The sequence below is a fragment of the Passer montanus genome, unplaced genomic scaffold, assembly GCF_014805655.1.
Source record: "Passer montanus isolate IOZ18808 unplaced genomic scaffold, ASM1480565v1 scaffold16, whole genome shotgun sequence".
Classification (NCBI taxonomy): Eukaryota; Metazoa; Chordata; class Aves; order Passeriformes; family Passeridae; genus Passer; species Passer montanus.
The window spans coordinates 5,172,159-5,186,927 of NW_024363160.1; the positions used below are offsets into that span (position 1 = coordinate 5,172,159).

The following is a 14,769-nucleotide window of genomic DNA, read 5'->3' on the forward strand; positions in this document are numbered from 1 at the left end:
ATTAAAAAACCCAAACCTTTTTGACTTAGGCAAGAGAACTAGTAAATCAGCTGTCCTCAGTGCTCCTTGTGCAAGGTACTATATTTCAGTGTGGGACTGTCAAGAGATTGTCCTTTCACAAAGCTCAGAGGTCAGACTAGACAACCAGAACCATAGGGGAGCAGACTCTGCAGGCAACATGGAATAACACCACTGCTGACTCAGTTTTTGGGCTTACCCCAGGGCTGGCAGGAGAAACCAGAGCAAGGCAGAAGGTACTGAAGTATGACCTGTCCAGCTGGTCACTGCTGCTATTTGTGCTTGCGGTTCCTTCCATTTTTCAAGGTTATGAAAGGAAGGTTCTCATCTTAGTTAGTTCACCTCTTCCCTTAAAAGTGAGTAGGAGCATCTAGGTCCCACAATCAGCAGCAGGTAAACATCTCCACAGGATGTGTCATCCTACCTTAAAGAGAGTGCCTAGAGTAAGGTGAACAGCCTTCCCCAAATGCCTATTTCTTTGTCTGGCTCACAAAGATGCTCACAAAGCCCTCTTAGGCTGCAGCCCTGGCTTATAAATGGATTGAATTAGGTGAGCTGGATTCTCTTTAGATTGTCCAAGAAAGTAAGGGAGTGACTGTGGGGCACAGACCCCTCTGGAAGGGATTGCAAAGCTTGCAGAAAATATAGACAAAAGTTTGATCAGCTACTGTGGCAGGAGAACCAGGTTCCTGACTATAATTCAGCAAAAAGTTAACTGCACTTTAAGTTCTTTCTTCATTAATATTTCCAGAAGTAGCAAGTGTGGTTATAATGCTGTTTTTTAATGGTGATTTAAATGATTCATAGCATTTACAAAGACTTTGTTTTGCCATTGCAATTATTGACCAGTTATGCCTACCACACTACCACTGCCCTTTAAAAGATCACAGAGGTTTTTATTTTTAATGAAAACAAGCTTTAAAAATATCCTTTGAAAACATTTCATTTTCCTTAATGCAACCGTCTGAAAATACCCAGACTTCCTAAATGCATTAATTTCTGATTTTCTTCTCTTGTCCTCTCTGGATCAGGCTGACACTTGTGTTGTGCAGGGTGGTCAGGATTCACTACCTGTGCAAGACATGCTGAGAGGCATCGCAGCAATGAGATATGAAATGCCAGTTGAGACAGAGAGGTGTTTTTCTGGCAATCCTTCCTACAATACTCTTGCACATTTGATGCACAGTGAAAGGCCACAGTGAATAGAGTAGTTTGCCATGTTAGGTTTGAATTTATCTTTTTTTTCCAGTTGAGTTTTTTTGGGTTTTTTTTTGGTTTTTTTTTTTTTGGTCTCCACAAATGCCAACTTAAGAGTCACTTATAGAGTCACTTACAAGTATATGTGTATGTATATGCGTATGTACAGTTGAGTTTTTTTGGGGGTTTTTTTGGTTTTTTTTTTTGGTCTCCACAAATGCCAACACAGAGTCACTTATAGAGTCACTTACAAGTATATGTGTATGTATATGCGTATGTATATGTATATGTACATGTATCATCCTGCTCTCAGCTTCTCAGGACATGATCCAGTCTGAAGGCAATAATTAAGAGCAGACACTCCCCCTCTCCAGAGACTGCAAGAGAGGATCATCGTTGCTTTTTCCATCTGACAAATAATCAAATCTCCTTTCTGCCTGTCAGCTGTGAGGCAGACACCAGCCTCTCATCCAGAAGAGATGCACACACTGAGACACAAAAAAACCACAAAAAATTGCAAGCAGGGGTCAAGACTCTGCATGTGTCCCAGCTCAGCGTAACCACCTGTTACAGTGGAGATTTAGGACAAAATCTGTGATGTGCTTGCAGGATTGCAGAAAGATTTTCCTTGCCTCTGTGTGCTGTTCCCAGCACAGCTTGCGCGGCGTGGTCCAGCCCTGAGCAGCACGACTCGGTGCTCCTGGAGGCAGATGGTGTCCAGATGGATGAGCTGCCTGTGCCACCCCGGCAGCCTGAGCAGCCGGGCCCCTGCGTGAGGGCAGTAACCGCTGCTCAGGGAGGTCATGAGGGATTGATTGCTACACAATGGGCTCTGACATCCAGGGCTGCACTTAGGAACTCGAGTGTCTGACCTCTAAAACAGTTTAATTAAGATGAACACTAGGTCTGTTTGTATCCAGAGGTTTAGTTATTGTTACACATCACCATGCAGCCCTGGCTGTATCCCTTCTCACCCTGGTCCAGCGGGTGTGAAACCAGCCCGTGGGTACCCACAGCACTCTCTCTGCTGGGGGGGGTCACAGAATCCTGGCTTTGGTTTGCCTACCCTTGCTGGGGTGGGACAGGACTTTACACAGGCCTCTTAGAGAGGCTCTCTGCTCCCTCTGTGCTGGTGTGGCAGAGCATCACTGTCCTGAGTGGGCCTGGCCATACTGGGCAGCACATCCAGGGTGTCCCTGTTCTGCAGGTGACATGGAGCCTGGTGGCAGTGTGGGACAGTTTTGTTTGATAAGTGCACAGGAAGCATGATTTGTTTTCCCTTCCACATGCATACCAGTGTCTAGAGAGAAGTGAGTGCTACTGCTTCTGGTCAGGTTATTTTGCCCTGTGACATGGGAGGCAGCAGGACCACTAACTGCAGTGGCACCATACAGCTTGTCTGAACACTTTCTTTTGTTGATAACAGCATCCGTCCCTCATAGGTCTGGAGCTGAATAAATGTCACGAACCAAAGTGTGTTTCAAAGTAGAGCACTTGGCAGGAGAATCCGACCCCATTTGCTTTCTCTGCCCTTTCTCTTTCAGGCAGAAAGTGCAATGCTGTTGTGAGGATGACTGCAATGCCGTGGTGACACATTTGAATCAGAGCACATAGCATTGCTACTACTTATAATAAAGACACTGGGCCATGTTCCTTTCTCTTGTAGCACTACTCGAATAAAATGATGTCTGCTGCTGTTGGTATGGTGTTCCTCAGTCTGATCCACTCCTTCTGGCCACAATTTCTGGAGTATCAGTGTTTGCAGTAACTGGTCCTGAGCAGAAGTGGAAATCAGAGGACAGATGAATGTTACAGGTATTAAAGTCCGTTTAACACTATCACTTTTGGTATAGTGAACATTGCAGACTGGCATATTACAATCTCAATGACTTTTCTCAGTAACATGGGGTTTCTGAGAGTTCATAGTAGCTCTTGTGAGATTTATTAAAAAAAAAATTATTTTCAGTGAGTCAGACTGGGAAAGAAATCAGAGGCATGTCACTGCTCTGGTATACTTTCAGCTCTTTGAATACATGCATCTACATGTGAAATCTTTCATTGTCTTAGAAAACATTGATATGAGGCACAAATACTAAACCAGTAATTTCTTTTTTTAAATACACACTTAATTTCTCACATCTCCTTTGCTATTCATCTTGGATCAGCTAGGTTAGGACTAGAATTAATCAATTAGGCATTGCTATTCTCAAGAATCTAAGAAACAGCAAACTGACTGGCATTTCATATCATAGCAGGATTTAGCAATCATTAAAAAGTAATTAACAGTGATTTATCTTGTTTACATATTGTATTGAACAAAACCTATGTAACTGTGCTGTCGTTGATGCCACTTTTCAAATAGATTGTTATCCAGCTGTTCTTCAATAGCAATACCTCTAAGGTTGTGTTGGGAACAGCTTGATTCAGTTTGGATGAACTGACTGCTGAAATCACAGCTGAACGCTGAGATGCCTGTTAAAACCTGCCCTCTCAGTGCACGGCTCCCTGCAGCCATCCTCCTTCCAGAAGCTTTTTCCTTCTGCTTCACACCCAGAAGGCCTTGACCCCGTGTGCACACAAGCTGGGAGGAGGTGGCTATTCTCAGGTGTCTGCCCTGGCCTTGCCCTGATCTGTCTCCAGGAGGCAGGGACATGCACAGGGCAGCTCACCCTGAATTACCTGCCACGGCTATTTAATGCAGCAGAGCGTGAGTCAGCCCCACACCTACTGAAGATACAAGAATATCCAGCAAATTCCCTGGCTGCACGAAAGTATTGGCTTACTGGAGGCAGGCTCCTGCAGTCCTGAAATAGCTCTTCTGCTAATATCCTCCCTCAATTCCCCAGAAGCAGCCAGGGTTATGGATGCCCAACCTGATAGATGTCTGATACGCATGTTTTTTAATAACTGAATGATAAAATATTCAGTAATCCCTGGGACTGCAGCGCCTGGTCTCTAGCCATGACCTAGCATAATTTTCTGAGCAGCTGCCTTTCAGGGCCTGAGGGCTTAATTTAGAATCCATTGAGATGAGTAGGAGTTTTCTGTTAGAACTGGTAATGCTGGATCTGGCCCAAAGGCCTGGATCCTTCACCATCTTATTTGTACAGGTGATCCTTAGGGAGCCTGTGCTAGGAGCATTGACTGTGTAAGTGTTGTACCATGCTGCCTCCCCCAAGCTCCAGAAAATACGTCCTGAATCTGTTTCCTCCCCATGTATTATTTGGGAAGGAATTTGGGTGCTATTTGTCATCTGGGAATAGAAAAATACAGATAAAAACTCTTGCTATGGATCTAGATGACATTTGATACCAAATCTGGTTTGAGCACCTCTAGGCAGCATCATATCACACAGGACAGACTTATGAATTTTGGGCTAATAGCAGATCTATTAATATGCCACGTTTCAGCTTGTTTTATCCATTTTGGTTAAACAACCTGTGTTGTATGATTGATGAAACACAACAGAGCACCACAACAAGCTGCTTCATGACTTGGGGTAAGCATTAGTACTAACTCTGCTCAGAGGCCTGAGGAACAACTTTCACTGATATAGAAGTGGTAGATCCCTATATTAGCAGTGAGTTAAAAATGCAGAACAGCTGCTTTCTCATAGTGGAGATAAAGGGGATAAAAACGAGCATATTGCAGAAAATGTCCCCATGTCTCCCACAAATGCATCTGTGAGCCCCTGGGCCCAGGGTCTGCTAGAGAGAAGCCCTGGCTGAGTATCTGCAGACATGGAACTGCAGTCTGCATGGGGAAAAGCTGAATGAGAAACTGGCAGAGTAGGGATGCAAAACAGTAAGCAAGGGAGGCAAACATGGGCCTCGCAGTGCAAGAGGTCTTGTGGCCACAGCAGGTAGATTCCATTTTCTCAGGGTTTAATCACAGACAGAAAAGAGGGCAGAATTAATCAATAAAACCTGTCTCAGAGCTCCAGGTGGTTCGACTTTACATGTGTAGCTTCTGGCCAATGGATTTTGGATCTATTATCAGGACAAACAGTTACAGAGAAAATTCCCAGTTTGAAACTTCACAGTTTGAGCTGTGAATTGTTTTCTACTTTGTTCCTGTGTGTTTTTAGAACAGGTTCAGGGTTATGGAGCCACTGGTTTGTGTCCTTTATTATCACAGCTCAAGTGAATATCTCCTGGAAGGCATCGTCCCTGAGGACATCACTCACTGAACCAGTCTTGTGAGCTCTTGTAATATACCTGCAGCCAAGCACAAAGAGGATTCACAGCTCCTAAACTCTTTCTGGCTGCTGAAGGAACAGCTTATGTCAAATGCTGCTCCTGGAAATGAGAACAGCTTATAAGACCAGCTCTGTTGATTTTCTAGCGGCATCTCTGTGGCACTGGTGAAATGCATTGCCCAATAAATAATGTATGGCTAACATCCTTAATAGTTACATTAGAGGGGATTTCTTAATTATTTTTCTTTGTTTCTGGAGATAAAACTGTGGGATTAAACAAGTGCAGCAAGAGCCAGAGGCATGGGGTCAACTTTGAAAATGATGTGTGGCAAAACTGAAGAGAGGTTATAGAGGACAAAACTGGCTGCAGCTGGACTCATCCAGGTGTTTCTGAAAGTTATTACTGTGTATTAATAGAGTTTCTCAGTTTACTCAATACTTGGGTACTGATAGATGAAAGGCCAGATTTATAGCATAATTGATTGACAGAACTCCTATAATATCAGTCAAGTTTGTACCACCAGAGAGTCAAACTCTAAGGAATATATTTCAGATGTAATTTCGATCACGACCTGCAATCAATACACTAAACTTAATGGAAAGATGGTCACTGCTTTGAGCATAGAGTAAATTCTGCTGTGTCTCTCAGTGACATTATTACCCCTGAGGGGCAGCAGTCAGACTCAGCCCAAATTCTCCTATTCCTGCCTAGTCCCTGAACTCCTGTTTTGGGGGAGGAACAGCCTCAGACTGCCCTGCGCTGTGACTGCAGCTGCAATAGGTGCTCAGGATCAAAGCTCTACTACACTCTCCTGACTTCCTGCCTGTAATGTTCATCAAGCTGTCTCCTCTGGGAGGTTAAATTGGCAGCCAGCTTTGCTGGATATTTTCCAAAGAGCAATACATTCTTTGAATCAAATGAAGTCCATCTTTGAAGTCAACCATCCAAGTTTATCCTCGAAGTAACTTACATCTTGTTCCACACACTCAGTTGCTTTTTGAATATTTTCCTGCATCAGGATATTTTATTGACAATGGATTTTTTATTTGTTTAGTTTTTTGTTCTGAATGAAGAGGGAAGTCCCGTACAAATATTTGTATATATGCCCTTTATGTAAATTCATGACTGCTTGCACATGGGTCTTTTAACAGAATATGTTGGTCAGCCTTAGATGGAAGGTTTCTATGTTGATGCTGCCAGTACAAGTGTGTAACATACAAACAGATAGGACAGGATTCAGCCTCAGCAGTGACTGTGGAGGCACTCAGCTGTGGTAGTCTGCCCAGAACTTTGCATCTACCAGGCCACACAGTTGTAATAGAAGGGGCTACAATGACTCCTTTCTACCCAGCTTAATTACTCACAAAAATGGTTCAACTTTTGTTTCTGTTTAAGAGATTTTATGATAGACATAGTTTCCTCTATCCTGCTTGTCATTTTTCTGAGACTCAAAGTGGAATGCAACTGGGGTGTAAAAGCCCAGCGGGTGAAGCTCAGGAAAACCTTATATGCTTTTCGATGTTCAATGCCAGAATAAAGAACTCTGGCTAATGAGCTAATTTAAGAAAACTAAGTATCAAGAATCCATTCCCAGCACTTAAATTAGAAGTTAAGCATTACTCAGACTGGCTGATCTAGGAGGAAAAAATTGCTCCATTTCCATTCCTATGGAACAACACAACAAACTCTCTGAACAGAATAGCAAGAACAGAAGAAGACACACATGAAACTAGGATGCTGAGATTTATTTTCATGCTTCTTTGAACTCATTGTGTTGCTAAGTTAGGAGGAATACAAAATAAATGACCAAAATGTAGGAAATGCTGGCCAGGGACCTGTTCACTATTGTGTCTGTAGCTTGTTGAGGGTGAGAGATGAAGCCAATGGATTACAAGAAATTAATAATACATTTGATCACTTGATCTCTATAACTTAGCATTCAGTTTTGCAGCCCAGCCCTTAGCCCAGTACTTTGATAGAATAAGTTTGATTTACTCTGTTTGTAGAACATCTAGCAATAAAAGTGCTCTCAAAGTTATGCAACGAACATGACAGGAACAACAAATCTACAGCCGAGCTGGCCTGTCCTAAACTTCCTACCACCAAGCCTGGGGCAGACAGAGGAACAAACTGAAAACACTCTTTGTCGTGCTTTTAGGATGACTTGGGGACTGGTGAGATCAGGTACCCACTGCCAGTAGAATGGAGGGGAACCTGCCCTTGGCAGGCATCAGAGACGAGCTCTGCAGCAAGCAGCCAGCAGCTGGAAGGCAGACAGAGCTGAGAGCATCCATTACTGTGACAACCTGCTTCAGAGCAGTCATTGAAAGGTCCTGGGTGAAGACAGCAGGGAGAGAATCATCCAGAATATTATTCTACCACTGATAACCACACAACCACAGACTAAACAGAGTGGATGGTTTTCAGTTCGTGCCACTCCTGTTTCTGTTTTGCCATCAGCTGTGTGCTCTGCATGAGGAGCACAGCTGCTGTGGCTCTGAGCAGGGACAATCTGTGTCAGTATTGTTTGAATGAGGCTGCATTCCAGGTGGAGGTTTTTTGTTTCTTTGTTTTAATCTGATCTGGCAGCACATTCTCCAGGAAGAAAACATGAATTGTAAGAATTAATTAGCCTCGATATGAGATGCACAGTGAGTGGTGGTGAAGAAAGCAAAAAGATGCTTATTTTGCCTTTTTTTTTACAGCTGTTCTGATTTGTTTGAGCATATGTAGACCATCTGATGAAGAAAACAAGTCAGAAGTGGAACCGCAATTCCTTTCTAATGCCAAAATGAGCCAAAGGCATTCTCTGTCATTTTGAACAGACTGGACACATGCAGAACGGATGACTAATGCCCATAACACAGGCTTTATTTCATTTGATTATGTCATTTGTATTTCAACACTTTCCCAAGAGAACTTCACTAATTTATATTTAAAGGGTAATTTTTTCCTAAATAACCATAGCTAAGAAGGCAAAGCATTAAGAAAAAGTAATTTCCTTTTGCTGCTATCTACGACAGTGACCTGCTGAAAGTGTCATTGCATGGGGTTAGGGTGTAGCAATATGTTAGGCAGGACTCCCTAGATCCCTTTCAGCTTGTTTTCCGTGATTTTGCACACAGAACACTTTCTTCTAGGCAATTTTCAAAGATACAAGATGTCCTGTTCTGGGCTGTGTGAGGGAAGGGAGACACAGCTGTCAGAGACCAGGGGTTGCCTTTTAATTTAATCTTTCTTGCTCTAATTCACTGAAGTATGTTGTTTATGTTTGCATGGACAGGAGAATAACCTTATTTCTGTTCTGACAGTCACTGGAGGGGCTGAGTGCTTCTCAGTAGAGGCACCAGGGTCTCTATAGCAAACAAATACATTTAAATATATATCTACTTTACACCAAAAATAATCAACATACATGCAGACAAAGCAGGCACAACTAAGGCAGGCAACTGTCCTTAACTTTGCTCAGTCATAATACTACACATTAACCACAAAATCCTGGTGATTGCATGGCTGGATGTTCTATAATCAGTTCCCTGATTCTCAGTTTCCCAGCTTATATTGCCTAAGCTTTGGATAATTACAGTAGTCCCTTAATGTATTTTACCCTTGAATTATTGACAAGTACGTTCAACCTTAAATCCACTTAAATGTAGAATAGATTTCTGAACTGATCATTATGCCATCTTGTGTGTCTCTTCTGTTACCCTTCAGAGACAATATAGTATTTATATTTATTGAATATTTAAGTTTTTATATGAAGGAAGTTCTGAAAAAAAACCCTTGGCTATGGACACAAGACAAAGTATCTGAATGAGATTGTTACCTTTTCTCCTACTCAATTCCTTTTTTTTGCTTATTCTTTTTATCACATTTAAACTTATCTTATCTTTTTCTTCCTTTCAAAATCAAAATTTCTCTTGAGATGGAATTTTGCACATATTTAAACACACCAGGCATGCAATAGTAACAGGTACAAAAATAAACCTGACTCTCTTAACTTAGAGAAAGATTTGACAGCAATACAATAATGAAATTTTTCTGGCTGGCAAGGGCAAGATGACTCCTCCCACAGTCCCAGGATAGTTGAATTTGATAACAGTTTTGGTCACACTTAATTTTTCGTAACTCTACATTAATTTTATTCTGGTTTTGATCTTACTTAGAAGTGCTGGAAATTATTCTAAGTACCTATGTTAGGGGTCTATCTGAACCACCTCTTGGAAAAATCGTTCTCCTGCTTTGGAATATTGTGAATATTGCTAGATATTTTTAGGTAAAAAATTAGAATAATCTCAGCATTTTTTGGTGCAATGACCTGCACTGCCCTATCACTGTAAGAAAGCACCAAATAAGACAGCGTGCTTGCTCCAGGCACAGCCACTGCCTTGGTCCCAGGGCCCACAGAAAGAACTGCTCTCATCCACAAGCTCTTATCCCTGCTCTCACTCACAATCTTGGAAGATGCACCTTGGCTTATCAAGCAGAGGGTTGAAGTTCCATAGCCACGTGTGCTCTTGGGGATGATATTACAGTGCCTAAAATACAGTTTAGACATTCTGAACTTGTTTAAATGTTCTGGGCTTGTCTTCAATCAGAAGAGGGAAGCAGAGTCAGAGGTGTGAATGAGCTGAAACTCCAGAAGCCCAACTGAGTTCCATGGGAGCCTGTCCAACCATGGATCCCCACTCATTAGGGTCTCTCCGTGTGCAAAGAGATCACATGCACACATCTGGCACCTGCACATCTCATCCACTCACACCTGGCATAACCTGCCCAGGGAATACCTTGCATGTCTCACTGTTTCCTGGTGCTGTGTGTGAATGCAATTCTCAAAGCACTGTTTTTAAACCTCGTCCTGTGTGTTTGGTGCTTCAGCAGAAGATGTTTATAGAAGGGTGGAAAATGGTCTTCATAAGAATAACGGTGTTAGGTGTTTTGAATCTCAGAAGAACCTGGATTTAGAACTGAGATCATCAAATGGGGAAGGCTCTTCATGCTCAGAAGGGGACAAGAACACTTGTGAAGTGTACTGGGAATTTCCATGTCAGCTAAGTCATTTTCTGGGAATCCTTTGACAAAGGCCTGAGGGCCACTGTGTCTCGTGTTTATGCTCATCTGTACATTGCTTTCCTCACTGTAAATGTGAGATTACATAAACCTCTGCCATTGATGACTGATTGCACCTACTTTGGGAATGCTTTTAAGAGGACATCAGGTTTTCCAAAGATACCCATGATGAGTGGTACCTGGAAAGGAAAAGAATATTTTCTTACACCAACCACTGCAGATGATTTCTCTGAGATGTTGACTCCAAATTCACTGTTCTGTTTCCTCCCTTCACTCCCACCCAAAAATCCTCAAATCATTTGAGTTGGTGTGCTGGCAACAGATTCATTTAAAATACCACTTCATCTGTTTCTTTTCCCTTTCCAAGCAGTGTTAGTATCTGGATTCAGGCCTATGTTCCTTAAATGGATGAAACTCTGCACACTCAGCAACAGGCAAAAATGCATTTATAAATGGGTTAATCTCTTTGCCAGCTGAGTTTATTTTCAGGGAGTCTGAGCCTTTTCCCTTCTCCGGGATTTCAATATGTACAGGCCCGTGTAAAGCCAGTGATATAAATCGGGTCAGCTCTGAGATTAGAGGTGTGGAGGCGAGGCAGAGAGAACATAATCAGTGCCTGCACACTGCTACAATGCTAATGACACAGTTACAAGGAGTAACTTTAATCCCAAATGTCCTGTGTGTTCTGCAAAGACGTGTCAAGATAACCTGCCAGGATTTTTAGATAAATCCACTGAATTGAACTGTGGCCTTTTCTTTTTTCTTTTTTTTTTTAAGTGGCAGATGTGAGTTTAAAAAAAAAAAAAAGAAAGCAACAAACCAAATAAACCAAAAATACCTAATTCAAATGCAGAGATTTAAAACTAGAAGATAAACCAGTTTCAGATTTGTGGCTAGATGGCAGATCATCTGGTGAGAAAAAAGAATAAAAATACAATGGCCAGAATATATCTTAGAAAACAGAAGGAGTTTCATTAAAGCAGTGAATAATGAAAGATAGAGGAAATACATAATATTTCTGCAGTATGATTATTATCACTCAGATTCTGGCTTTAATTGTCTGCAACTATTGCAATTCAGCATAAACAAAAATGTGAGCTGGCTAGTTGTTATTATTATCCATGCTGTAATTATTACAAGCATAAATAATTAATATTTGGGGATAGTATTCCTGGTACAAAGGTCTTTTTTTTTTAAATTCTTTCCCAAGGTGATTTGTTATGTAAGTGCACGAATCCCAGATTGGTACTTCTAATTAAATCAGAGATTTCTTCCGAGGTGAGCATGTTAGATAACAGAGACAGAAAGCTGCATGGCAAAGCACGCAGGTTGTTGAACTTATTTTTAACCTCTTCATCACACTTGGTCCATCTTTCTTCAAACAGATCAGCTACTAATAGCAACTGCTTTTGGGACTTGCTAACGTTTCTGCAGGATTAGTTTGGATCAGACTGTCAGCCAATTTAGCCCAATTTTATAACACTGATGACGGATTTGTCTTGAAAATGCCAGAGCTGCAGCTACAGGAACAGGATTTAATGAAACAGAGTAGACCACATATCAGAAGTAACAAGGTGTCTTTAGGAATTTGAAGCTTAGTGGATAGTACCAGTGTTCAAGTCCTTCTAGCTTTGCCTTTCACCAGGTGCTTTTGGACCTTTGCACTTCAATTGAGAATCTATATTGGTGTTGTATCAACAGTGTTTTGCTGATTTAACATGATTATGGAGTGTGAAATTGTATAGATGGTTGTTCTTATGTTTATGGTGTTCATGGTTTAAGATAATATTAAAATCTGAAAACCAATCAGATATTTCATTGTAACAGAAAGATTGTAAATTGTAATTACAATTGTAATTGTAAATAAAAGAAACAGTCTTTTAATGAGAGGTTGGGCAAAAGCTGTCTGTGGAGCATAGTGACAAGGTGAGCAGATCAGCATCCTCCTGTTATATCAGTAGAATTATCAGCAAAGCTTCTGGATAATTTAATCATTGAAAATGCATTTGGCAATTCAGTTCAAGATAGAAAAAACATTGGTGGAGACCAAATAAAGCAAAGCTTGGCTTTGGTTTAAAAACAAAACACGATTTTGGTTCAGGAAGATGGACATTTTTGTTAAGATGCTTTAATGTGGAACGGACTATAAAATAAAATAAAATAAAATAAAATAAAATAAAATAAAATAAAATAAAATAAAATAAAATAAAACAAAATAAAATAAAATAAAGTAAAATATTGCTACTTGAAATTTGCCAGTGTCATGTGTATCTATCATGTGTCTTCCCATGTGTCCCATTCCCCCCTCCTCTATCAATTTTAAGCCAATTACACAGATCCTGAAAAAGTAAATCAGGTCTAAGAGCTCAGACGGGTCTAGAGAACCTACTCAAGACACAGATCTTTCCAGCTCTGATAAGGAGCCATACTTAAGTTAGATTATAAGGCTAGTTTATTTTCAAAAATTAGGTTAAATTACTAGTATTTTCTTCCTTACCAAATATTTTGTACTAGAAACTGCTTGTTCCATGAGAATATAACCATTTATTTTTGTAATCTTTCAGTTCAGCCCTGGGGATTTGAGTTTTATCTAAATTCAGAGCAGTGAAATCCTGGATGAACTAAGAAAAATGAATGTTTTTATTCCCATTGACTATAGAAGCATCCCACAATCAAATGTTTTTTATACCCATAGTATGTATTTTTGTAAAAGCTGATTACATAGCCTCCAAAGCCCACAAAATACCTCTTGATAAGAGATGCTTCCTATCTCTTTTGCCAATCAATTATGGTCTGCAAGCTTCCTAAAACTGAATTCTACTTCAAATACTCCTTACTCAAAAACATGCACCTGAATTGCATGTGTGTACTGCAGAACTGAGGCCATGCAACGGAAGGCAAACCCCTGTGATGCTCAGGCAAAGGCAATTTCATCAGCTGCTGTATATCAGCAAACTGGGAGCTACCATGAGTGCTTGAACATGATGAGGATGTGATTTTCTAGTTATCTCATGGCTGTGCTCAGAAATCCACTTATTTGACTTATTTGACACAGTGGGCAGGGGCTGCACAAGCACAAGATTAAATGCAGAATATGTATGTGCAGATGGGGCTAGAGTCCTGAACCAGCAGACCTGTTAAGCACATCCTAAATTCCCAGAGTATGCTGCAATGCTTCATTGAATAAAGACAAAGATTCTTGCATGCTTAATGGTAAATACTTTTCTGGAGAGGGATCAGATATTATTCCAGGTATTGTTTTAAGTCTGGAAATTGCTGTTCCCTAGAACATCAGTATTCCCTGATGCACATTTCACTCAATCTCTCTACAAATCCCAACAACTTTGTGTTCTTACTTGCACATCTGTGGTGAGACTTGGCAGCAGGTCACAGACATTAAGATTTAGGTACCTAGATGCAGTTAAACCCAACTATGTGGGAACAAGCTGTCTAAACTTTGTTACACTCACTGTAAACCCAGCCGAGGCAGCTGACAGACTGCCCACTGTCTGAGCTCTTCAAGCCACCCTCCAACAGCAGCCTGCATGAGGAGCTCCAGACTCTACTGAATTTGCCTGATGGCCTTTGAGCGTTCTGCCTGCTGTCCTGCTGAAGCTTGGGAAGTCATGGGTAATGTGTGCAACATCTGTCACCTTTGTGCAGTGCTCCTGGGTGTCCTGTGATATCTCCAATGGCATTTGCTATCTACATTTGGGAAATGAGTCAGGAAGATCCTCTTCAGTGACTAGAGAAGGAATTCTAAACGTAGGTAATATGTTGATGCTACAACTGTGGGTTAGAACCAGATGATCTCTTAGGTCCCTTCCAACACAAATCATTCTGTGATTCTATCCTTTAGACACTAAGATGCATAATCTTTTAAAAAAAAAGTATTTTCATGTTATTCATGTAAACTCCATTCAAAAATATTTACATTCTTTAATGCTAAAAGCAGAAACAGAATATTGCTTGAGTTTTAACACAGCTGATTAAAAATCTGTGCTTTCTTATCACTCACTGAATTGGCAGCACAGCACCAACCGTATGGTCTTCCAGGGAAGAGTAAGGGCTCTGTATAGCTAAGAGATACTTGAAATTCTTCTCTGTGTAAAACGCTTTGAAGATTTCCCTATAAATTCTTGACTGAAACTATTGGATGTACAGATTTTATTTGGCAGGCAAGATAAGCCAAGTGACTGTAGAAAATTTCTCTTTCTCCCAGGACTGGCAATTCTGATTAAAAGAACCTAACATGTGGCCTTTTGGAAAACTAGCAAAAGCTATG

The 14,769-nt window shown here is 41.0% G+C and overlaps 1 protein-coding gene across 1 annotated transcript in view; it reads left to right on the plus strand.

Annotated features, from left to right (window-relative positions):
- Positions 1 to 14,769, plus strand: part of SLCO5A1 (solute carrier organic anion transporter family member 5A1) — a 139,948-nt gene that overhangs the window by 37,710 nt on the left and 87,469 nt on the right. Inside the window, exon 2 of the mRNA XM_039702772.1 lies at positions 1,867 to 1,987. Within this exon, the coding sequence (XP_039558706.1) occupies positions 1,867 to 1,987 (121 nt within the window). The remainder of the gene's footprint in view (positions 1 to 1,866; positions 1,988 to 14,769) is intronic.